General features: G+C 40.4%; 1 protein-coding gene across 2 annotated transcripts in view; it reads right to left on the reverse strand.

Annotated features, from left to right (window-relative positions):
• ube3d (ubiquitin protein ligase E3D) overlaps positions 1 to 22,290 on the reverse strand; it is a 121,179-nt gene extending 98,889 nt beyond the window's left edge. Inside the window, exons 1-6 of one of the 2 annotated variants that reach the window (XM_048597475.1) lie at positions 22,144 to 22,290; positions 19,299 to 19,495; positions 13,652 to 13,742; positions 10,391 to 10,631; positions 5,790 to 5,859; positions 1,268 to 1,346 (exon numbers count right to left, since the gene is read on the reverse strand). In XM_048597475.1, coding sequence (XP_048453432.1) covers positions 1,268 to 1,346; positions 5,790 to 5,859; positions 10,391 to 10,631; positions 13,652 to 13,742; positions 19,299 to 19,495; positions 22,144 to 22,220 — 755 coding nt within the window. In that variant the 5' untranslated portion in view covers positions 22,221 to 22,290. The remainder of the gene's footprint in view (positions 1 to 1,267; positions 1,347 to 5,789; positions 5,860 to 10,390; positions 10,632 to 13,651; positions 13,743 to 19,298; positions 19,496 to 22,143) is intronic. The other variant, XM_048597476.1, reaches the window with a different exon arrangement.
• Between the last annotated feature and the right edge of the window lie 701 nt (positions 22,291 to 22,991).

The raw sequence follows: 22,991 nt of genomic DNA on the forward strand, positions 1-22,991 counted from the left end.
TGGTGGAGGAGGGGGGGGAGGGGGGGTTGCAGGTGGATTCACCCCGCAAAAGTCTGCTAAAAAACTGTAGAAAAGTCACTTGCATAAATAGAATGGCCAGAATCGATGAGGAGCTGCTCCTCCAATCGGAGGCTGGTTCTCACGTGCAAACTATGAGCCTTTCAGCAGCAAATACAGAGAGAAGCAGCCTGGGATTGGAGGACCAGAATGAGGGTGAGTGGCAGCAAGGAATCAGGCTGCTGGGGGAATACTGGAGGGAATGGGTGGCACTGCCAGAACTGGAGAAGTGGGCAAGCTGTGGGGAGGGCAGGGGAGAGAGAGAGAGAGGTGGGGTTGGGTGGGAGATAGAGAGAAGGATAGAAGGAGAGAAAGACAAAGAGAGAGAGAGACAGAGAAGGGGGGGGGGAAGAGACAGAGAGAGGTGAGGGACTTCAAAAGGAGGGAGACACGGAGCATCGAAGGGGGGACAGAAAAGTTTTTAACCATTTCACAAAGATATAGCAGATGTCATTAGAATGAACAGCATGTCAATTGAGTAATTTAATACTGAGCAGGTTTATTTCAGAACGATTGACATTTATGTGTTGTCATGTCTCAAAGTGTCTCAGATACCTGAGAATTGCCTGAGGTGTTGTGTCTCTTTTAGAGAGAAACATGCAAATATTTAGCTAAAACCTCACCAGTCCACAGAAAACATGATTATGGTAATGGCAAAAGTGCTTTATTTTAAAAAAAAACTTTTGTAGCTAACTTATGTCAGCTGTCTTGTGCCAATTTCAGGACAGCAGTATCTGGGAACTTAATGCTTTCCTTGTATTGTAGTTTTAAGTTTAATGTAACAGTGTTGATTTTAAGGACATGGTTGAATTCTTTCAATTCCGTCTCACTTCATTCCAAATACCCATACATCAATACAAACACAGGCTGTAATGTTCATACGTGGCTGCATTATCTAACAAAGAGTTAGTGACAATGAAGAAAAACCCCTGAACACCAAAAGTAGCACTTGAAAATCAAAAAGGAGACATCGACAAAAAGAATTATGTTCACCCCTGCTGCGAAATCCCCAGAGTTTGTGAGGCTAGATAGCTAGCTCATTATATGATGAAAGATTCTATTTCTTTTATTGATTAAAACTGTAATGCTTGATTATAATGGTCAGGGTTAAAGTTAATATAGTCAGCTTTCAGCCATCATCAATGCCAAACAAATATTAGCATTACGATCACAGAGACATGTTGGAATTATCAATGTGAAGAAACATTACCTTTCACGTATCTGTCTTTTCAAAGTCTTATTTGTCAAAGGTTGGACCAGCACCTCAGTGATATAAAATTTAATGGTATCTGTAAGAAAATAATTCAAACACCTGCAATGTAATGGAACTGGTGCATAAATTTCTGCTTTACATATCACTTGAAAACATATCCTATCAAATTGTCATATGCACTGATGTCTCTTTAGTTATGCTTACACTATAACTTCCAGTAGCTATTATTTTATTGATCATGAAGTCTAAATTAATCAGGGAAACATCTTTTAAAATTAAAAAGTATCAGGTTTTGAGTTTGACAATTAAAAGTGTGCGCACTAAGGAAGATACATTAAATACAATGCATTCCTCAAATCCTACACATTGCACCCGAACCAAGACAGTCTCCAGAAATGTAAGGAGAGCTGCCTGCCTTAAAGAGAGATTTCTGGGAGAGGTCCACACCTCTGCCCTGCACTGGATGTAGCCCTGTAATTTACACTGCCCTCAGGACCCCTCCTTCTAGCTACTCAGACTACTTCTCGGAAACACAAGGGGTGAGATTTTAACACGGACAAAACAGATTCACACATGGAGATGAAATCAGGCCCCAGGTGTTTTCGGTGTGAGAGCTAGCACACACCACACCAATAGTTCAGAGATAGCATGAACTGCAGATGCTGGAGTCAGAGATAACACGGTGCGGAAATGGCCCATTTCTGAAGAAGGGTCCCGACCCGAGACATCAATTTGCCTACTCCTCTGATGCTGCCTGGCCTGCTGTCCTCCTCCACACACCAATAGTTTGTCCTCTCTCTCAGGATGCAATCCACTCCTACACAAAATAAGCATCTGGATACAGTGGTGAGTAACTCGACATTCACTTTGAAAGTATGACCAAGTCTGCCAAGCTACATAATTTAATTCAGTCCACAAATTATCAAATGCAGGTGAAGACTTCAAAACCAGAGCCATCTCAACATATCCACACTGACAAAATAATGAAGAGCTGGCCTTTAGACATCATGCATTCAAACACTGTAAAGCAGCAACACACTTCTAACTTGCACAGCACTGCAAAACATTTGCTGTCAGCTTTGATACATCCAACATATTTCTCTTCACAATCCCTTTATGTATCTATTATTAATTTCTAACTATTTCCGTATAGTTCATGTAGGAGACTGGGACAGGCACAAAAAGCAACAAAGGAAGTTAATAAATAAGAAAAAGCTGCCTGGGAATAGGAAGGCTAACTGGAGAAGATATATTAAACAAGGTGTAGTGTAATTTTCTGTGGATGTATTCAAACAGGAGACATTATTGGATAATGAACAAAAGGCAAAGGTGAACTGAAAACTTTGGGACAAACTTGTGCTTAATTTGTTAATAAGGCAGCAGTGTAGAAAATAATAGGGCTTCAGACAGATAAATCTTCAGAACTTGATAACTTACATCCCAAAGTGACAAAAAATAAATTCAGTTTTTTCCCAAACTTTATAACTTTAAGAATTTCCATTTGAATTGGAAAATTACAAATGTCAATTTTCAATTATTTAAATAAGAAAGTGAAAATAAGCCACAGATCTTTTGGTTTAGTGTCAGTTCTGTTTCTTTCCTCCTCTATAACCCTCACTTTCTCCCTATCTCCAGTCATGCAGTGAAAACCAGAGGTGAAGAATCAAAGCTTGACCACTCTTGTAATATCCACAGAAACAATCACATCACTACAGAGGAGATAATTCTGATACCCGGCTTCAGGAATTCCCCACTGAACGTGAATCTCTGATCTTTTGTAAATGATCCACGTGCCAGAGGGCATTTTTTTTCCTTCCATCATCATTTTCTCCATGAAAATATCATACAATCCGGAAAACTCTGAGGTCACCTCCGAACATTCAAAATTGGATACAGACCCGACTTGCTCAGAGTCATAGTTGTACAGCACGGAAACAAACCCTTCGGTCTAACTCGTCCATGTCGACTCATTGGAGTTTAAAAGGTGAGAGGGATGCAGAAGGATGTCTTCTCTCAGAGATTCAGTCATCTCTGAAATCCTTTTCTGTGGAGACTGGGTGATTGAAAATATTGACGGCAGATTTTATTTTGATTATTTATTGTTCTCACATATAAAAATATACAGTAGTTAGGAAGGCAAATGCAATGTTGGCATTTATGTTGAGCAGACTTGAATATAAAAGCAGGGATGTACTTCTGAGGCTCCATAAGGCTCTGGTCAGGCCACATTTGGAGTATTGTGCACAGTTTTGGGCCCCATACCTCAGGAAAGATGAACTGGCCCTGGAGCGGGTTCAGAAGAGGTTCATGAGAATGGTCCCAGGAATGAAAGGCTTAACATATAAGGAATGTTTGAGGATTCTGGGTCTATACTTGATGGAGTTTAGAAGGATGAGGAGGAATCTAATTGAAACTTACTGAATAATGAATGGCCTAGAGAGAGTGGATGTTGGGAAGATGTTTCCATTGGTAGGAGAGACTAGAACCTGAGGGCACAACCTTAGAGTAAAGGGAAGACCCTTTAGAACAGAGATAAGGAGAAACTTCTTCAGCCAGAGAGTGGTGAATCTATGGAATTCACTGTCACAGAAGGCTGTGGGTGCCTAGTCATTGAGTACATTTAAGATGGAGACAGATAAGTTCTTGATTATCAAGGGGATCAAGGGTTACGGGAAAAGAGTAGGAGAATGGGGCTGAGAAACTTATCAGCCATGATTGAATGGCGGAGCAGACTCGATGGGCTGAATGGTCTAATTTCTGCTCCTATGTCTTCTAGTCTTTGGTCTTAAAAATGTTGTTTTGCGTGCTATACAGGCAGATCGTACCATATAAAGCACATCAGGGTAAGATATGTAAGAATGAGATCTGTTGTAGATCTGCTCCCAAAGAGTCGCCATGCGCTGGCACCATCTTTTCACCCAGTGTAGATTTCTCATCTACACCGATGTCAAGGATATAGGGGATTAGCAAGAAAGCCCATAATCAGATCGGTTATGACTTTACTGAATGGCCCAATGGGCTGAATGGCATTTTCCAGCTCCTACTTCCTAGGATCTTATGTCAATGTTCCCAAATCTCAACTACAGGGACAATCAGATGGGGTGTCTAGTTCACACGCATCAATGGTAACTATGTTGAGACAGTCCTTGGATTGGCACTGACGTAGATACACAACTCCCAGCTCTGAGGCTGCATCCATGTGTTCAAAACCACTGAAATCCACACAACCCCATCCCCTACTCGACCAACCACCAATACTCCCCACTCAGCTCTGGGCTTGCATCAATTCTCAAGCATTAAAATGGGGTCAAGATTGGAAGAAGTTCTGGGAGCAGTGACCTTGTCCTTTTAATGTCAGATGGAAGCCTGATACAGAAATTCAAAACAATGAAGGATTTTGACAAGTTCCTTCATGTTGCTAGTTGAAAATCCTGGAAATCCCTCTCTGACACGCCCCATAGGTGTTGCTACATCACATGGACTACACCAGTTTACCACTACTTCCTCAGCACCATAAGAGATGGGCAACAAATGCAGGTCAAACCAGTGAGTGAAAACTAAAAACAAAAGTAGTGGAAATATTTTCGTCTGGGAATGGGTCACTGACCAGAGATCAGGGAGTTAAAATAATTGGCAATAGAGTTAGAGGGGAAAGAAACATCCCCATCCCCACCACAACAGCGCCCCCACACCCACCGTGCCCCCTCCAAATGATTGTTAAAATTTCAAAGACATTAAATGAAAAGAAGGTGAAGGCAGATCCCAAAGGAACTTTCAAATGACGAGCAGTAATGCACTGCATTAGGAGTTTAGAATAAAGAGGTGCTGGACTAAATCAGACAGCTTCCTCAAAGAGCTGGCACAGGCACAATGGGATGAACAGCCTCAAAAACAGAAATTGCTGGAAAAACTCAGCAGGTGTTGCAGCATCTGTCAAGAGAAAGCAGTGTTTATGTTTCGGATCCGGTGACCTTTCTTCAGCACTGATTCCTCAGAGAGAACCCAGCCAAGCTATTCAGCTCAATTTATAACTAAGTCCCAATGTAGATGCTGACCACAGTGGTGGGCTGTTATCTTGGTCCTCAACCACATGCAGTTCTATTCTTACGAGTGCAGTTCAAAACTTTCATTAGCTGGCCGTCCAATCAATCCCACATAGAACTCAATAAGCAAAATATGTCACATGCAGCTCCTCCAACTATTGCCATTAGCACAGGCTTTCAGGTCACCACCAAGCCCTGCAGCAGCAAACCGGCAAAGTTGAGGCTGCAGACAATAATTAAGCAAATCCGTGCAATGGGATTAAAGAAATTGAGTGAGCAAGTCGAACCAAAGGAGCAAGAAAGCAACAGAGGAAGAGAGAAGCACGTTTAAAGAGGCAGACATAACAGTGGAGTGAAAGAGAAAGTGGAAAGTTAAAAGGAGTAAAATGCAATCAAGAGAATGACACAGAGGCAATGGGAAATCCAAATATCTAGACACTGTTCTGAAATATCAGAGTTATAAATCCACATTATACCTGATGAAGTCACAATTCCCAGCAACTTTCTACAGCGAGTGCAAACTATTGTGTTATTTTCACTTTCCATCTGCAAGAAACCAAAAAGTGAACAACATGATGATACAGAACAGGCATTCATTTTTATGTAAAACAGAGATATCCTTGCAGTCTATATAACTCTATATTAGACTGTGTTCCAAATCCCTTAAGCTTCAACTAGGGAGCTTTGGCAGCTGCCACTCTAGATGGAAGGTGGCATAAAAGTGACATATTTCAACCTTGAGCAAGGAAAAGGGGATAAAAGTGTTTGGCCCTTTTTAACACATTTCCCATTGACCAATCACAGAAAAATGACTGAACCGAGCCAACCGTGGCTGCTAGAAAGTTATCGAGAGGCCTCCTAGGGAAATGAAGAAATACAGCATAATTTTTAATTGGTTGTCTCAATGTGACTCTTAATAGAACCGTAACCCTGCATCAGGACAATAATATCAGGCCAAAAGGCTTTAATAACGAGCATCTTAAGTTCCAAGCAAAAGATGCAAATCATGGGAAATGAATAATGTACGCATATTAATGTTCATCAGGTTTACTCCTTTCCTGGATCAGGGGAGAAAAATCAATTGACCAAGGCAAAAATTTTTTTTAAGTCTTTATTGCCACCTATTTATGTTGCCAACCAAGTAGGTAAAAGGGTCACAGTTTTGACCGGTCGAGTCACATTTGGACAGTTTATAGTTGTTTAGTTGTGATTAGAATCCATTAATTTGTGTTAAATAGTAGCTCTTGTTAAATACAGAAACCCCGGTCCTTGCTTTGTGTTAGCCACAATCAAAAAAACAAGGAATCTGAAAGAGATACAGATGGGTTGAGTGAGTGGGCAAAAACTTGGCAAGATACAGTTTGATGTAGGAACTTAGGAGGTGATCACTTTGGCAAGGAGAATCAAAAGACAGACTATTATTTAGATGGAGAGAGATTCCGAAAAAAAAGCAACACAGAGGGATCTGGATGTTCTTGTGTATGAAATACAAACTTTGGCAAGCAGGTGCAGCATATAGTTGAGGCAGCAAATGGAATTTTGGTCTTTATTGTTAGCTGGTTGGAGTTTAAAACCAGGGATATCTTATTTCAATTGCGCAGTGCTTTTAAGTACCGTGTTCAGTTATGTATTTAAGAAAGGACATTGGAGACAGTTCAAAAGGGACTCATTAGATTGAGTGGTGGGATGAAGGGGTTGACCTATAAAGAATGACAAAAGAGGTCAGGCTATATTTACTGGAGTTTAGGAGGACAGGTGATCTGACTGAAATATAAAAGATTCTGAAAGGGCTTGCCAGGATAGATATTGAAAAGATGTCTCCACTAATATTCTCAAGCTAGGGCACACAGTTACAGAATAAGGGGAAACTCACTTCTTCTCCTGGAGGGTAATACATTCTCTACCCCAGAGAGTTGCCGAGGTTAGATTATTGAAAGTATTTGAAGAGGAGGTACAGAGACTTTTGAAATAGAATGCTGAGGGCTATGAGGAGCTCACACAAAAGTCGAGGCCTGCAGCAGATCAGCCATGATCTTATAGAATGGCAAGGCAAACTTGAGGGGCTGAATGGCCTATTCCTGCTTCTAGTTACCAGCGTTCTTTTACTAAAAATATAATTTAATGACAAGATCAAACAAGAACTATATTACACGACATAAAAAGATTGAAAAGATTTCATCACAAACATCACAAAAGGATTCAACCCACAGAATTCCTTTTTTTCCCCAGCATATCCTTACAATCACCAAATCCCAACAAAGGGTTTATCACTATGTCTCTACATTACAGTTTTTTGCTCAGGCTGACATAGCTGTAACCAGTTTTCTTCTGGTGAATTTCTGCATGTTGAGTCTCTAAATTTTCTTCATCTGATGTGTCTTCCCAAGTCATTTAAAATAATCTGCAAACTAAACTGAATATTACTTACACTTCAGTCACTAGGCAACAACACTGCTTTTCCCTACTTTTTTTAAATGCACAGAACTACTGACCCTATTCCTTAACTTCAAGGTTTGAAAAACTAATCAAAAAAACATATACTCAAGAGAAGCAATGACCTAGTGGTATTATTGCTAGATTGATAATCCAGAGACCCAGGTAACGTTCTGGGGACACGGGTTCGAATCCCATCGTAGTAGATGGTGGAATTTGAATTCAACAAAAATCTGGAATTAAGAGTCCAATGATGACCATGAATCCATTGTTGATTATCACTGGACCAGATGAACTTTATACAGCGTTGAAGAAAAAGCAATAAAGATTATCTTTCATCTTTCATAATTCTATCAATTCTGGAAAGTTTCCTGGAATGTAAATTTAACGTCTCTACTTAAGAAGGAAAAGGGAGAATGAAAAATACAAACTTTATGTTCATGGCAGGGAAAATGTTAGAATCAATTCTGAAGGATGTGATAGCTGGACATTTAGAATACCTTGGCAGAACTGCACAGATTCAACACCAATTGCTGAAAGGGAAATCATGTTTGACAAAAAACTTGTTTGGAAGTTTTTTTATGCTAATTGTAGCATAAACAAAGGAGAACCAATGATTATGGATTATTTGGATTTTCAAAAGGCTTTAGGAAATAAAACCAGAGCACATGATGTTGAGGGGTGAGGGGTGGAATGTTCTAGTATGGATTGAGAACTGGCTATAGATGGAATACAGAACAGGAATAAATGGACCATTTTCAGGACAGCAGGTTATTACTAATGGGGGTACCACAAGTGTCAGAGCTGGGTCTACAACTGAACACAAGCTAAATGATTTGGATGTGGGGACCTATTGTTAATATTTCTAAATTTGTTCATGACCCCAAAATGGATAGGACCACAAGTTATGAGGAGAGTGCAAGGAATCTTTAAGAGTACTTGGACAGGCTAAGTAAATGGACCAGAATATGGCAGACAGAATATAATGCAAATAAGGCTTGAGGGCATTCACCTTAGTAGAAAATATAAAAAGCCAGTATACTTAATTGATAAATTTTTGTTTTGTTCATTCACGGGAGGTGAGTGTCACCAGATAGGCCAGCATTTATTGTCCATCCCTAATTGCTCAGAGGGCAGTTAAGAGTCATATAAATGATATATAATTAAATGATGAGAGATTGGGTGACCAAACATCTGGAGTGTCCTTGTCCATAAGTCGCTAAATATTAGCTTGAAGGTGCAGCAAGCAATTAGGAAGGCAAACGATATGTTGCCATTTATTTCAAGGGGCTTTTTTGAGTGTATACTTAAAGTTGTCTTGCTAATATTAAGGCAGTATTTGACCAAGTATGGTAACACAGAGCTCTAAGTGAAGTCAATGAGAATCAGGGAAACTCCCCACTGGCTGGACACATGGCTAGCACAAAGTAAAATGGCTGTCGCTGTTGGAGACAAATCATCTCAGTCCAAGGGCATCACCGCATCAGTGCCTCCAGGTAGTGGTCCCCTTCTTCAATAACCTTTCCTTCCAACACAAGGCCAAAAGTTGAGATGTTTGCTGGTAATAACACAATGTTCAACACCATTCACAGCTCCTGAAGCAGTAAAACAGTCTATGCCAATGCGTATTAATATCTGGACAACCATCAGGCTTGGGTTAATAATTGAAAAGTAACATTCACGCCAAAGAAGGGCCAGGTAATGTCTACCACCAACAAGAGGATATCTAATCAACTCCCCTTACCTTACTACCGCTGAATCCCCCACTACAACCTTCCATCGGTCATAAACTGAACTGGACTAAGCATTCAAACACTATGGCTACAACAGCAGGTCAGAGGCTGAGAATCGGGAGGGGAATAACTCACCTGCCTGTCCACCATGTACAAGGCGCAAGTCAGGAGTGTGATGAAGTGTTGCCCAGTTGCCTGGATGAGTGCAGTTCCAACAATACTTAAGAATCTAAAGCAGCACCCAGCTGGCCAATCTTTCTCCTCCATACCACGAGCAAACTGCCTCATGGCACATTCTTAGAGCCCATCATCGACCCCTGATGACGGAGGAGGAATAATATAGTATGGTTTTCTCATAAATCCCCCGTCAAGGACGTGGTCACATGATGCTCTCTGACCAGGGTTACTCTCAGTTAAAGTGGGTACTAATTAGTGTGTGACACCAACCTGAACTGCATGCTCCGTGTGGATTTCCCGACTTTCTTCAAAGAAATTATTCCCTCCCAGGCCACCTGAAACTTTAATCATGAGGTGAATCTGGAAGCTGAGACCATGGAACAATGTAATGGAATATCGACGTGAGGTGCCTCTTTTCTACAAGTATTTAAATTTGACAAGTACAGAAATTAAGAGGATGTCCCTTTCTTCTCTTCCCAAAGTACTCTTAAAAAATAACTGGAGAAATATTTTAGCTTCGTTTTCCTTCATTACCACACTTCACGAGTACTTCAATAGCTGTAAAAGACTTTGGGATATTGTGTTTTCAATGTTATTAAATAAATGCAGAGTTTTTTTCTCTCTCTACTAAAGCAGAAATGTAAATAAAGACTTCAACCCTAGTATCTAACATTATCAACAAAGTCAAGCTGAAGGATTGGGGAAGTCCTATATGTCGTAAGCAAAAGCCCTACCTGCACCACATGGGTTCCACTGTGAACTGCATTCTGCTTGACATCTGACTGCCCTGCTGGCTCTTCATGCACTGCAGTTTTATCAATGCTCGCCACATTCACAAGTAGGAAAGTGTCGCCTAATAAACAGTCATCCAACCTCGGTCGTAAGGCCTTGGCAAATGGATCAGGATGACAGCACCAGTGCTCCACCAAATCACTCCAATTTTCACTAGGCAACGGTAAAACTCTCTGAAACGTCCTACATATAAAAGGGACAGCTTATTAGAATCAGACAAACCACAATGCGTGCCTTTTCACTTCAAATGCATAAAAAAAGTCATGACAATTCAATTGCAATATGATCAATGCACATAAAGAAGTCTTACTGTTAAGATAAAAATACATTTCACTGACCACTGTATTGAAGATAATTAGTTCAGGATTTGCACCAATACTGGCAGATTGTGATGATTTTGCTTGTGATAACTCAACTGATAAGCTGTCAGTTGGAATATTGTACACTGCAATTGCTGTGCTGCTGAGGTCAGTGGTCAGTACTGAGTGCTATAAAGCCCCAACCACTGTCAAATAAGCAATAAACAAGGGACAGAATTACACAACATGTTTTTTTTCCAAACATGTCATTTAGTTATGAGGATCAAAAGACTTTACCACCTGTGTCAAATGAAGTTTTTTTGTTCCTTTGAATTTTTAAGACAGAAATTTACGTGATATTTGAAATGTGACCAAGAAATGACAGACACAAGATGCACACTTATTTTCACTATTCAAAGTATGTTCTGGTTCTAATTTTAAATCAGATTTTAAAATAGTTGAGATAAGCCTCAATTGTACACTGCCATTGAGAACCATAAAACTCTCAGTCTGATACAACAAAGGCTGAATAGTGAGACTATCCCCTCTACCATCACACAACGTGTCAAACACGAGAAAGGTATTGACTGTAGAAATGTCAATGCCCATGCAAGAACATAAAGACCAGTAAACCTGATGAAATAGCAGAAATATAATTTCAGTTTTACTGACACTGCTAAATAGAGAACATTTTAATTTGCAGAATCATTAGCACTTTTATTATGAACAAACTATGCCTGAGGCACAGTGCTCCTTTAAAAATTGCCAAAATGGAAAAAGTTTGCATTTATGTAGCATGTTTCCCTACCTAGAGGAATCACAGCATTCATTTAAAGGGAGGGGTCATGACTGTGGAAGCTGACTAAACCTTTTCGAGAAGTAGTGATAGTAGTGGACTGAAGAATGGATATTACTTATATCAACTTACAGAAGGCATTCAATCAAGTCCCATGTTAGAGACATAAGCAAAGGCTCCTGAAATCGAAAGCAAATCATTGATCCAGTTCAGGAACTGGTTGAGTGACAGGAATCAGAGTAAGGATCATGGACAAACAGTCTAACTTTCAGGATGTGTTTGGCAGTATCCAACAAACCACTGTTCTGGGGCCACAATTATTTACAATACTCATTAACAACTTAGATCATGGGAGAGAAAGCCACAAATACAAATTTGACAAAGATAGGCAGCCTTATAAGTTGTGTATATAGAAACACAACATTACGAGGAGATAGTGATAGATTAAGTGACTGGGCAAAATTGTTTCGACAGATTTCAATATAGGCAAATGTGAGGTCATCCACTTTGAAGCTAAGAAAGGATTGAACAGTGTGCTTTCCAAATGGTGAAAATTTAGAAACAATGGAGATCAAAACAGACTTGGGGAGCCAGGCAAATAGATCATTAAAATGTCAAGGACCAATGCGGAAAATAGTCAAAATATATAGTGCAGTGGAATACGAGGAGGTAAAAATCATATTTCAGCTCTACAGGGCCCTGGATCAACCAGACCTGGAGTACTGTGTAAGTACCACATCTTAAAAAGAATTATCAATAGCAGACAAAATATAACACATACCATGCAGGATAAGGAGCAGCAGATTTAAAACATCGGTGAAGAAAAATTAATTCTCTGAAAGGGCCATGAATCTGTGGAATTCACCACCCCCAAGTGTGGTGGATACTGGGACATTGAGTAAATTTAAGGAGACAAACAGATTTTTAATTAGTAATGGGTTGAAGGGTTACGGGGAGCAAGAGGGAAAGAATAAGACTGTGGTGAGATCAACCAAAATTGTACTGAATGGCGGGGCAGACTCGAGGGACTGAATTGCTTACTTCTGCTCTTAGTTCTTATGTTCCTAAATATTCAGTAAAATAGGACCCACACTCCAAAGAGATAAATTACAAAACAAGATTACACAAGACAGCATTGTATTCCATGGAATTTAGCAGATTAAAGGGTGATATAAATTTTCAGTACATTAAGGAAAACAAATTGTTTCCCTCTCTTTACACCATTTCTACTGGTCATGAGTATAGTATAAAAACGAGAACTAGAACGTTCAGAGAAATTAAAACAAAAACTTCTTCAGACAAATGAAGATAAAAATTTGGAGCTCTTTCACAAAACTTGGAATTGGATGCTAGGTTCATTACGAATTTTGATTCTTGATAGAATCTTGATAGATTTTTGTTATATGAAGATATTAGTGGATAATAAGGCAAAGGCAATTACAAGTTAGAGCACATATTATCCATGACCTCATTAAATGGTCATTCATTATGTTCATGGCTGATCATCCTACTCAATGGCTTTTTCTTGCTTTTCCTCCATATGCTTTGATCCCTTTAGCCCCAAGTGCCATATCCAACACCTTCTTGAAATCATACAATGTTCTGGCCTCGACTGCTCTCTGTGGTAGTGAATTCTGCAGGCTTACCACTCTCTGGGTGAAGAAATTTCTCATCTCAGTCTGAAATGGTTGACCCTATATCTTTATCTGTGACCCTTGGTTCTGGACTCCCCAATCATTGGGAACATCCTTCCTGCATCTAACCTGTCTAGAATTTTGTAGGTTTCTAATGAGATTCCCCCCTCATTCTTCTGAACTCCAGTGAATACAATGCTAGCCAATTCAACCTCTCCTCACACGTCAGTGCTATGCAACATATGCCAGATTCGACAGCGCAACACTCACTCATACCTGCTCTGAGGTATCAGCCTAAATTATATGTTCAAGTCTCTACCGTGGGACTTGACTCTATGACCTACTAGTACGCACTTAGTCAGCTGACCTACCCATTTCCAATACTGAAAAATGTATTAACTATGCACGTGCTATTTCTGTTACAGATAGTATCCTACTGTCAACCATATGAAAAAGACATCAAAAATATCTTACTGCTTCTTGAGCACAGATTGTCGACAGGTTTGGCACTGAAAGTTATAGGATGTCTGGGCTTGCAAAGTTTCTATGACAGTTGGTACCAGCTCTAAAGAAACATGAAATATTAATATTATTGGAAAACACTTGAGATCAATTCTGCAAATGAAGATTTTACCATGAGAATAATTATATGCATATTACAAGAAAATTATGTACAAACTTAACTGTCTCAGTATTTTAACAAGTTTTATCAAAAATCCAATATTCACAGATAATCTTCCACCTTAAGGTACTAATAATAAAACACCACATAACAAACTACAATCTTTTCAACTACACATGCTTTCCATGTTTGCAAGATTAATTGCCCATAGTTACATGTTATGCTGTGTTACATTGTCATAACCATTGTACTTAACAGACTTTCTCGTGTCCAGGAAAATAACCCTCATTTTTCATGCATTGATATTTCTTGCTTTGAAGCTTATCAGTAACGGTTTGTGATAACTCGGATTAATAATGAGGTGCCTGTCAATCAAGGTAACATTACACCCTGAAACGCACGTCCCCTCAAGCTCAGTTTCTATTACTAGCCTGATGCAGTTACCAAATGAACTGCCTACCCCATGTCTGACTGACAAAAATGCTCCAAGCAAAGGATTTACAAAAAAAAAAGTAATGAACATGCTGGTGGTCGACAGTCCAATTGTACATATTTTCTATCCATAAATAAACTCCATACATAATTCACAGTTGCCTCAGGCATGAGTGAACTATGCTCAATTTAGAAACTGATGGGGACGGAGGGGTGATTTCTTGTGGTGTAGTGGTAGCGTCCCTGCCTCTGAGCTAGGAGGTCCGGTTTCAAGTCCCATCTGCTCCAAAGGTGTGTCAGAACATCTCTGAACAGGTTGTTCAGAACAAAAAGGCAACACAATTTTTGTAAATTGGCTGCTCCCACACTGCCTCTGGACACCAGTTCGAAACAGTAACGGTGAAAAGGATATATTGTTCAGTTTACTTAGCCTGCTTCATAACCATTGACAACTTACTTGTATACCTGCTCACTATGGATTGAAAAATTATCCATCAGCCACTGGTTTCTCTGGCTATTGAGGGAGTGCAACAACGGGTTACCAGACTGGTCCCTGGGGCAGCAGGCCATATGAAGAGCGACTGGATCAGTTAGGGCGATATTCACTGAAGTATAGAAGCACGAAAGGGGGCATTGGGGAATCTTACCATAACCTATAAAATTCTAACAGGATTAGACAGGGGAAATGCAGGAAGGATGTTCACGATGACCGGGATGCCCAGAACCGGGGGTCACAATTACAACGATATAAGAAAGTCACTTGGACTGAGGTGAAAAATTTCCTCACCCAGAGTGTGGTGAGCCTGTGAACCATACCCATTTTCAAAACATTCTGTGTTTTGGTCTCAACCACTCTGTGACAGAGAATTCAGTGTCTGGCCAAAACTGTCCCTCAAGCAACACTGCACACCGCTAACCTGATTATTTATAGCACATACTGTGTGTGGGAACTTGTTTTGTATAAATGGACCGCTATCATTGATAACCTTGCTTCATGCCATGTTTAGATTTGTGCAGCTATCTTCACCTTTAAATTAGGTACAATTTAACGACTGAATCATCTCTTTTTAATAACAAACCCTCTTAAATATAGAAATCTTCACTTTTTGCGATGCAACCAACAATATAAATGGAGAAGTATAATGAAAGAGGGTGAGGAATTAGTAATCTGTAATAACAGTAATCAATGAAAAATTGGAATCAACAGATTGGTGACAGTTTGAGAACAAAGGAGGTGCAATGAGATCTGGGGGTCCTTGTACACCAGTCATTGATATTAAGTATGCAAATGCAGCAGGCAGTAAAGAGGCCAATGGTATTTGGCCTTTATAGTGAGAGGATTGGAGTACAGGAGCAGAGCGTCTCGCTTAATTGTACAGGGTCTTGGTAAGACCACACCTGGAGTATCCTGTGCAGTTTTGGTTTCCTTATCTGAGGTAGGACACACTGGTTATGGAGAAAGTGCAAGGAAGATTTGCCAGATTCATTCCTGGGACAGCAGGACTGACATATGAAGAGAGGCTGGATCAGTTAGGATTGATTTAGAAGAATGGAGGGGCGAATCTCAATGAAACTTATAAAATTCTAACAGAACCAGGCAACATAAACACAGGAAGGATTTACCAGTGTCTGGGGAGACCAGAACCAGGAGTCACAGTTAAAATGATAGGCCATTTACGTTTGAAATGAGGAAAAATTTCTTCACCCAGACAGTGGTGAACCTGTGGAATTATTTGCCACACAAAGCAGCAAATGTGGCTATGTTTTCAAGAAGGAGATAGATACAGTTCTTTGGGCTAAAGAGATCAAATAGTATGGGGACAAGGCGTAAGCAAGGTACTGAGGTGGATGAACAGCCATGGTCATATTGAATTCCTGCTGTCCCAGGAATGAATCTGGCAAACCTTCCTTGCACTTTCTCCATAACCAGTGTGTCCTACCTCAGATAAGGAAACCAAAACTGCACAGAATACTCCAGGTGTGGTCTTACCAAGACCCTGTACAATTAAGCAAGACGCTCTGCTCCTGTACTCCAATCCTCTCGCTATAAAGGCCAAATACCATTGGCCTCTTTACTGCCTGCTGCATCTGCATACTTACTATCAGTGACTGGTGTACAAGGACCCCCAGATCTCATTGCACCTCCTTTGTTCTCAAACTGTCACCAATCTGTTGATTCCAATTTTTCATTGATTACTGTTACTACAGATTACTAATCCCTCACCCTCTTTCATTATACTTCTCCATTTATATTGCCCAAAAGGACTGAATAGCCTTCTCCTGTTCTTATTTTCTGAGTTTCTTATGTACCAGTGAATCTGTAAGTGCTATTATACTGACAGACCATGAAACTCCTCCATTCATTAATATCCTTCAAGGGATAGCTTTGCATTTCTTATCCTCACTTCCAAAACAGAAATAGTTTAGGAGATTAGAATCCTTTAGCAGCGCTTCCCCAAGTGAGGTCAAACGCTGAAAATTTGCTGCCATGCTCTGAAAAGCAGGAATGGCTGCCATTCTGCTCCAACTAATTTATAAAAGCTGAGTTCCTGCTCTTACAAGCCGCTGTATCGCACTCCCTCTCAGATGTCAATTTTTATTGTTCAATATGGGGTCAAAGTGGGAAAGACCTTCGGAAGGACCATTACATACAACAGTGACAAGCAGGGAAGGATTTACGATATTAAAGTTTAGGCTTGGATGAATAGGAATTAATCCTCTCACTAACTTCATCATACAGAATCTTAGAAAGCATTCTTTGACATGTACAGATTTTTTCTGTCCCTCTGTGCACTCTTCCTCTGTGGGAAAGAGGTGAAGTACAAGCTTGGTCAGTGAACATGGGTGCCATCCTAACCAAGCTCAATAAATCCTCCAGGTGATACACAGGCATACAACTCCCAGTAGGTGTTATTGGTATGCAATCAGAAATGGATGACATGTCACTTTCACCTATTCTTAGCCCAAGGAGGATAGCAAATGTTGTCCCCTTGTTCAAGAAGGGGAGTAGAGACAACCCTGGTAATTATAGACCAGTGAGCCTTACTTCGGTTGTGGGTAAAGTGTTGGAAAGGATTATAAGAGATAGGATTTATAATCATCTAGAAAGGAATAATTTGATTAGGGATAGTCAACACGGTTTTGTGAAGGGTAGGTCATGCCTCACAAACCTTATTGAGTTCTTTGAGAAGGTGACCAAACAGGTGGATGAGGGTAAAGCAGTTGATGTGGTGTATATGGATTTCAGTAAAGCGTTTGATAAGGTTCCCCACGGTAGGCTATTGCAGAAAATACGGAGGCATGGGATTGAGGGTGATTTAGCGGTTTGGATCAGAAATTGGCTAACTGTAAGAAGACAGAAGGTGGTGGTTGATGGGAATTGCTCATCCTGGAGTTCAGTTACTAGTGGTGTACCGCAGGGATCTGTTTTGGGGCCACTGCTGTTTGTCATTTTTATAAATGACCTGGATGAGGGCGTAGAAGGGTGGTGGAGTGTGGATAGTGCGGAAGAATGTTGCAGGTTACAGAGGGACATAGATAAGCTGCAGAGCTGGGCTGAGAGGTGGCAAATGGAGTTTAATGCGGAAAAGTGTGAAGTGACTCACTTTGGAAGGAGTAACAGGAATACAGAGTACTGGGCTAATGGTAAGATTCTTGGTAGTGTGGATGAGCAGAGAGATCTCGGTGTCCATGTGCATAGATCACTGAAAGTTGCCACCCAGGTTGTTAGGGTTGTTAAGAAGGCGTACGGTGTGTTAGGTTTTATTGGTAGAGGGATTGAGTTTCAGAGCCATGAGGTCGTGTTGCAGCTGTACAAAACTCTGGTGCGGCCGCACTTGGAGTATTGCGTACAGTTCTGGTCGCTGCACTATAGGAAGGATGTGGACGCATTGGAAAGGGTGCAGAGGAGATTTACCAGGATGTTGCCTGGTATGGAGGGAAGATCTTATGAGGAAAGGCTGAGGGACTTGAGGCTGTTTTCATCAGAGAGAAGAAGGTTAAGAGGTGACTTAATAGAGACATACAAGATGATCAGAGGATTAGATAGGGTGGACAGTGAGAACCTTTTTCCTCGGATGGTGATGGCTAGCACGAGGGGACATAGCTTTAAATTGAGGGGTGATAGATATAGGATAGATGTCAGAGGTAGGTTCTTTACTCAGAGAGTAGTAAGGGCGTGGAATGTCCTGCCTGCAACAGTAGTAGACTTGTCAACTTTAAGGGCATTTAAATGGTCATTGGATAAACATATGGATGATAATGGAATAGTTTAGGTTAGATGGGCTTCAGATTGGTTTCACAGGTCGGCGCAACATCGAGGACCGAAGGGCCTGTACTGCGCTGTAATGTTCTATGTTCTAAGGACGATGAGCCCAACAGCAACATTACAATCTCTGACTGTCAGCAGAGATTAAAACAGAGACCCTCCTGACCACAATGCATGTTTAAGCACTGAGCCAAGGATGCTCAATTTGCAAATGCTGAGGTACAGTGAATTGGTGGGTGGGGAGACAATTTTGATATGACTTTAAAAGATACTTACAGCTCTTCCCGATTTGGCAAGCTTGCACATGTTAAGGACTAACAAGACCACATCAATTAAAGGAACATATCAAAATATGGAATTTGAGCTTGAGGTTGGTTAGAAATCAGACCTCTTTGAAGCCAATTTGTAGCCATTAAAGAAAGGATTGTTGAAAGTTTTTCTGAGAACAAGATAAATTGTGCTTACATTTTTTCACTTAAAATTATATTTATAGTGTGTTCTTTAGCTGTAAATCTCTAAACATTCAAGGTATTCGAATAGCTTTGCTGTGATTCTTTAAATTGATGTTTGAATGTTCAACGTGTGTGAAGTAGTATTTTTTTTAAAAAAAAGGCCAGGTCTGAAATGGACTATTTCTAAGATTCAGCCAGAAACCTAATAGTTACCCATGGACTATAATTACCAACAAAGCTCTTGCATGAATAATAATTTTATGAAAAGTGAGACACATTTAAATTCGACTATATTGGCCAATAATTTTCAGCATAATTAATTTAGTTAAAAATATAAGAGATGGTCACCTGCAGGTTGATTAATCTGAACTTGCAGCCTCATGTGGAATCCATCTCCTGCGACATACTGGAGATTGCGGCAGGAGGGAGGAACAATTCTGACGCCTACTGGCAAATCTAGGTTGATGCACTGCCCTCCAGTACTAAGACATATGGATGATGGGCCGAGAGTAACTTGCAGCTCGGAGTATTTCTCTGGAAAGTTTCTGCTCAAAGAAGACACAATGAGTTATGTTTCTGAGTGTGCACCAAGACTACACGCCATAATGGAAAGATATAGTATCCATTCTTGAAACACACCTAAATCTGAATACATTCTTTTCTTTTACGTGAAATATTGTGAACATCATTTAACATCAGCTGATGACTGTGACAAGATTCAATATCTTAATGTGGATTCAATTAGCAGTTAGGCTGCATAATAGGGACCTTGGTTAGCAGTGGCTAGTATACTTATTAGCAATTTCTTCAAATTATATTATTCACTGTCAAAGATAAAACCTCATGAAGAATCAGCTAATAAAAAGTAGAAACACATTTTAATTTAAATCAGTCACCCTGAGCCTATAATGGCAGAAATAAATCAAGACTAATAAGAATGCATTACATAGTGAGCCAGTTTCATTAAATGCATGGCCATTTAGAAAATGCTTCTTTTCCAATCTTCAAGTACCAAGTATAATCAGTACATATAAATATATATCAAAAAAAAATCTATACAGCACATATATCATGGAAACATCTCTCAAAGCACTTCACAGAAGAATAATAGGAGAAATAAAACCTTATAGCCAAAGGAGATTTAAAGGTTTAGTGACTTAGATGAAGAATCTTAAAGAAGATAAATATGGAGCAGCCAAGGAATTTAAGGAGTGAAGAATTCTAAAGCAGAGGCCCGGGTGACTAAATATAGAGTGAAGGAGAGTGAAGGATGGCAGAGTGAAGGAGATAGATGCCAAAGCCATGGAACAGATAGTTCAGGTGAGATAATACAATATGGTTGGAAGTTAGGGTATAGATGACTGAGGTGTAGCGACTTAAACACTTTTCACTTTTTTTTGTAAAAAATACAAGTAGCAATAAATAACTATTCTGTTCTATTCTATTCTAGGAAGAACTTGAATGATCAGCTCATAGAGGGATTTAAACACAAGGTTGTGTTTAAGGTTGCAAATTTGAGGTGCTGAGGATCTCAGTGTGAGTTTATCCAGGACAAAGATATTGGGTAGATGGAGTTTGATGCAGTATAGGATACAAAATGCAGAGCTTTGGATGAACTGAAAATTTTCAGGTCAATATTGACATGTGGACAAGGGAGCATTGATCTGATCATAGGTAACAAAGGCATTTAAGAAAGGCTTCAGCATGAAATTAGCTACAGCAGGAATGGCAATTAAGAGGTGGAAGAAGGAATCTTTGTGGCAGGGGTCAAAAACAGAGCTCAACATCAAACAGAATGCTGAGGTAACAAATTATAGTTCAGCCCAAGACAGCTGCTACGAGGGAACAGAATCAGTGACTCGGGTATGGATTGTACACTAAGGGCCTTGTGTACATTAACTGGAGGAAACTGCACTGCCATGGCAGTGGACAGTTTCAAAGTGATGGAAAAGATGTAAATAATACCCAGTTGACCACACATGAAAAGCCCCTTCACCTAAATCAGAAATTGCATTTGTATCATAATTTCTTCCAAAGTGTAATAATTGTAGTTTTGTGCTCAATAATAGCAGTTAATATATAAAAAACAAGATCTTATACACACAATAAGTGTTATAAATAATCAGGTTACTTGTGTGCAATGTTGCTTGAAGGACAATTTTGGCCAGGATACTGCTTACCAGCAAAAGCAGAAAGTGCTGCATCTATGGATGGAGAAATAGAACCAAGCTCCGAAGGCAGCACTGGACTCAGAACATCTGTTTCTCTCTCTGCAGATGCTGCCAGAGTTGCTGAGATTTTCCAACACTTTCTGCTTTTATTCCAGATCTCCTGTATCTGCAGTATTTTGCTTTCATTTGGGACAACTCACTATCCTTTTAATTTGTGGTGAGAGATACTTTGCCTTCACCCAAATCAGCATCCAGTGATCTAATAACTCACTGAAAAGACATCTCCAATAGAACAACATCTCCCCAGATATACTTGAGCAGTAATGAGCAAATTATTGCAGATGTTGGAATCTGTACCGCAAACAAAAAATTGCTGGTGATCACAACAGGTCAGGTAGCATCCATGGAGAGAAAGCATGCTAACGTTTTGAGTCTAGATGACTCTTCATTACAGCTGAAGTTCAGGGGGCAGCATTTATGCAATAGTTGGGGGGGGGCGGAATTGGAATGCTGGGGGAGAAAGAATGTTAATAGCTCAGATTTAAGATCTGAACTATCAACATTCTTTCTCCCCCAGCATTCCAAGCTGCCCCCTTCACTTCAGCTCTGATGAAGTCATCTAGACTCAAAACTTTGTCTTGCTTTCTCTCCATGGATGCTGCCTGACCCGCTGTGATCCCCAGCCTTTTTGTTTTCAATACTTGAGCAATCATTTCAGTTCACAGGTCAACCCAGTCCTGAAGGAACGGTATATTGTCTATGTGTATTTAGCTCAATTTTCTCCCAGCGAATTTAGCAGCCAAATTTATTGATTAAATCCTCATTCCTGCTCTGAAAAACAGCTCTTCCCATCTTGAGGACACATGAAAGTAAACACTCTCGCATCTATTTGTCAGAAGTGTGTACGAAAGGTTGCTTTACTGTCGCAGCAACGTGGTGAAGGCTCGGCTCAGAAAGGAGATCCTGAACGTTTGTCATCAGTCACTGTGAGTCTGTATGCTCAGAGAAGTTAAAACAGTTACCCAATGATCAAGAGCCCGCTCTGGGTGCTGTTCCTGATCTCTAAGAAGCCCTGTGTTTGCAGCAGCGATCTTTCCATCTGTCCCTCTACAATCCTGCACCTTCCTTACTGCCAGGAAATCCTCAGTGAAATGTAACAAAGTACCAGCCAATCAGCGTCAGGCTCCCGTCCGACAACCACGTCACGTACGCACGCACGCGACTTCCCACCCAATTGTTTGGCCGCACGCGCGCCGCCTTTTGGAGCTCCCGAGCCCTAGAAACCTCCCGTAGCGCCATCTGCAGCTCGGGAGGGTACAACGCAACTGCCTCCCAACCCAACAAACCAGCACCAAGAACTGTGGAGGATGGAAATGCACAACAAAAACAGGAATTGCTGGAGAAACTTAGCAGGTGTGGCAGCGTCCTGTGGAGAGAAAGCAGAGTTAACGTAGTTCTGACGACGCGAAACGTTAACTCTTTTTCTCTCTCTACAGATACTGCCAGACCTGCTGAGTTTCTCCAGCAATGTCTGTTTGTGTTTAACTTCAAACCCAATCTCTGGTATTGCTGTTTTGGGATAGAGGGAAAGGGAGATGGAGTGTTGAGGTTTGGCACTTGATGAAAATCAATACCCTAGGAATTCAAAATCTTTCCTCGGCCCAATCCAGCATCTTTCAATTTTTTTTTGAATTCATTCATGGGATGTGGCCACCATTAGCTGGCCAAAATTTATTGACCATCCCCAGTCACCCTTGAGAAGATGTTGATGAGCTGCTGCAGTCATGTGCAGTAGATTAACTCACAATTCTGTTCTGCAGGGTGTACCAGGATATTGACCTGGCAAGAGTGAAGGAATGGTGACATATTT

This window comes from Rhincodon typus, chromosome 5, assembly GCF_021869965.1.
Source record: "Rhincodon typus isolate 14 chromosome 5, sRhiTyp1.1, whole genome shotgun sequence".
Taxonomy (NCBI): Eukaryota; Metazoa; Chordata; class Chondrichthyes; order Orectolobiformes; family Rhincodontidae; genus Rhincodon; species Rhincodon typus.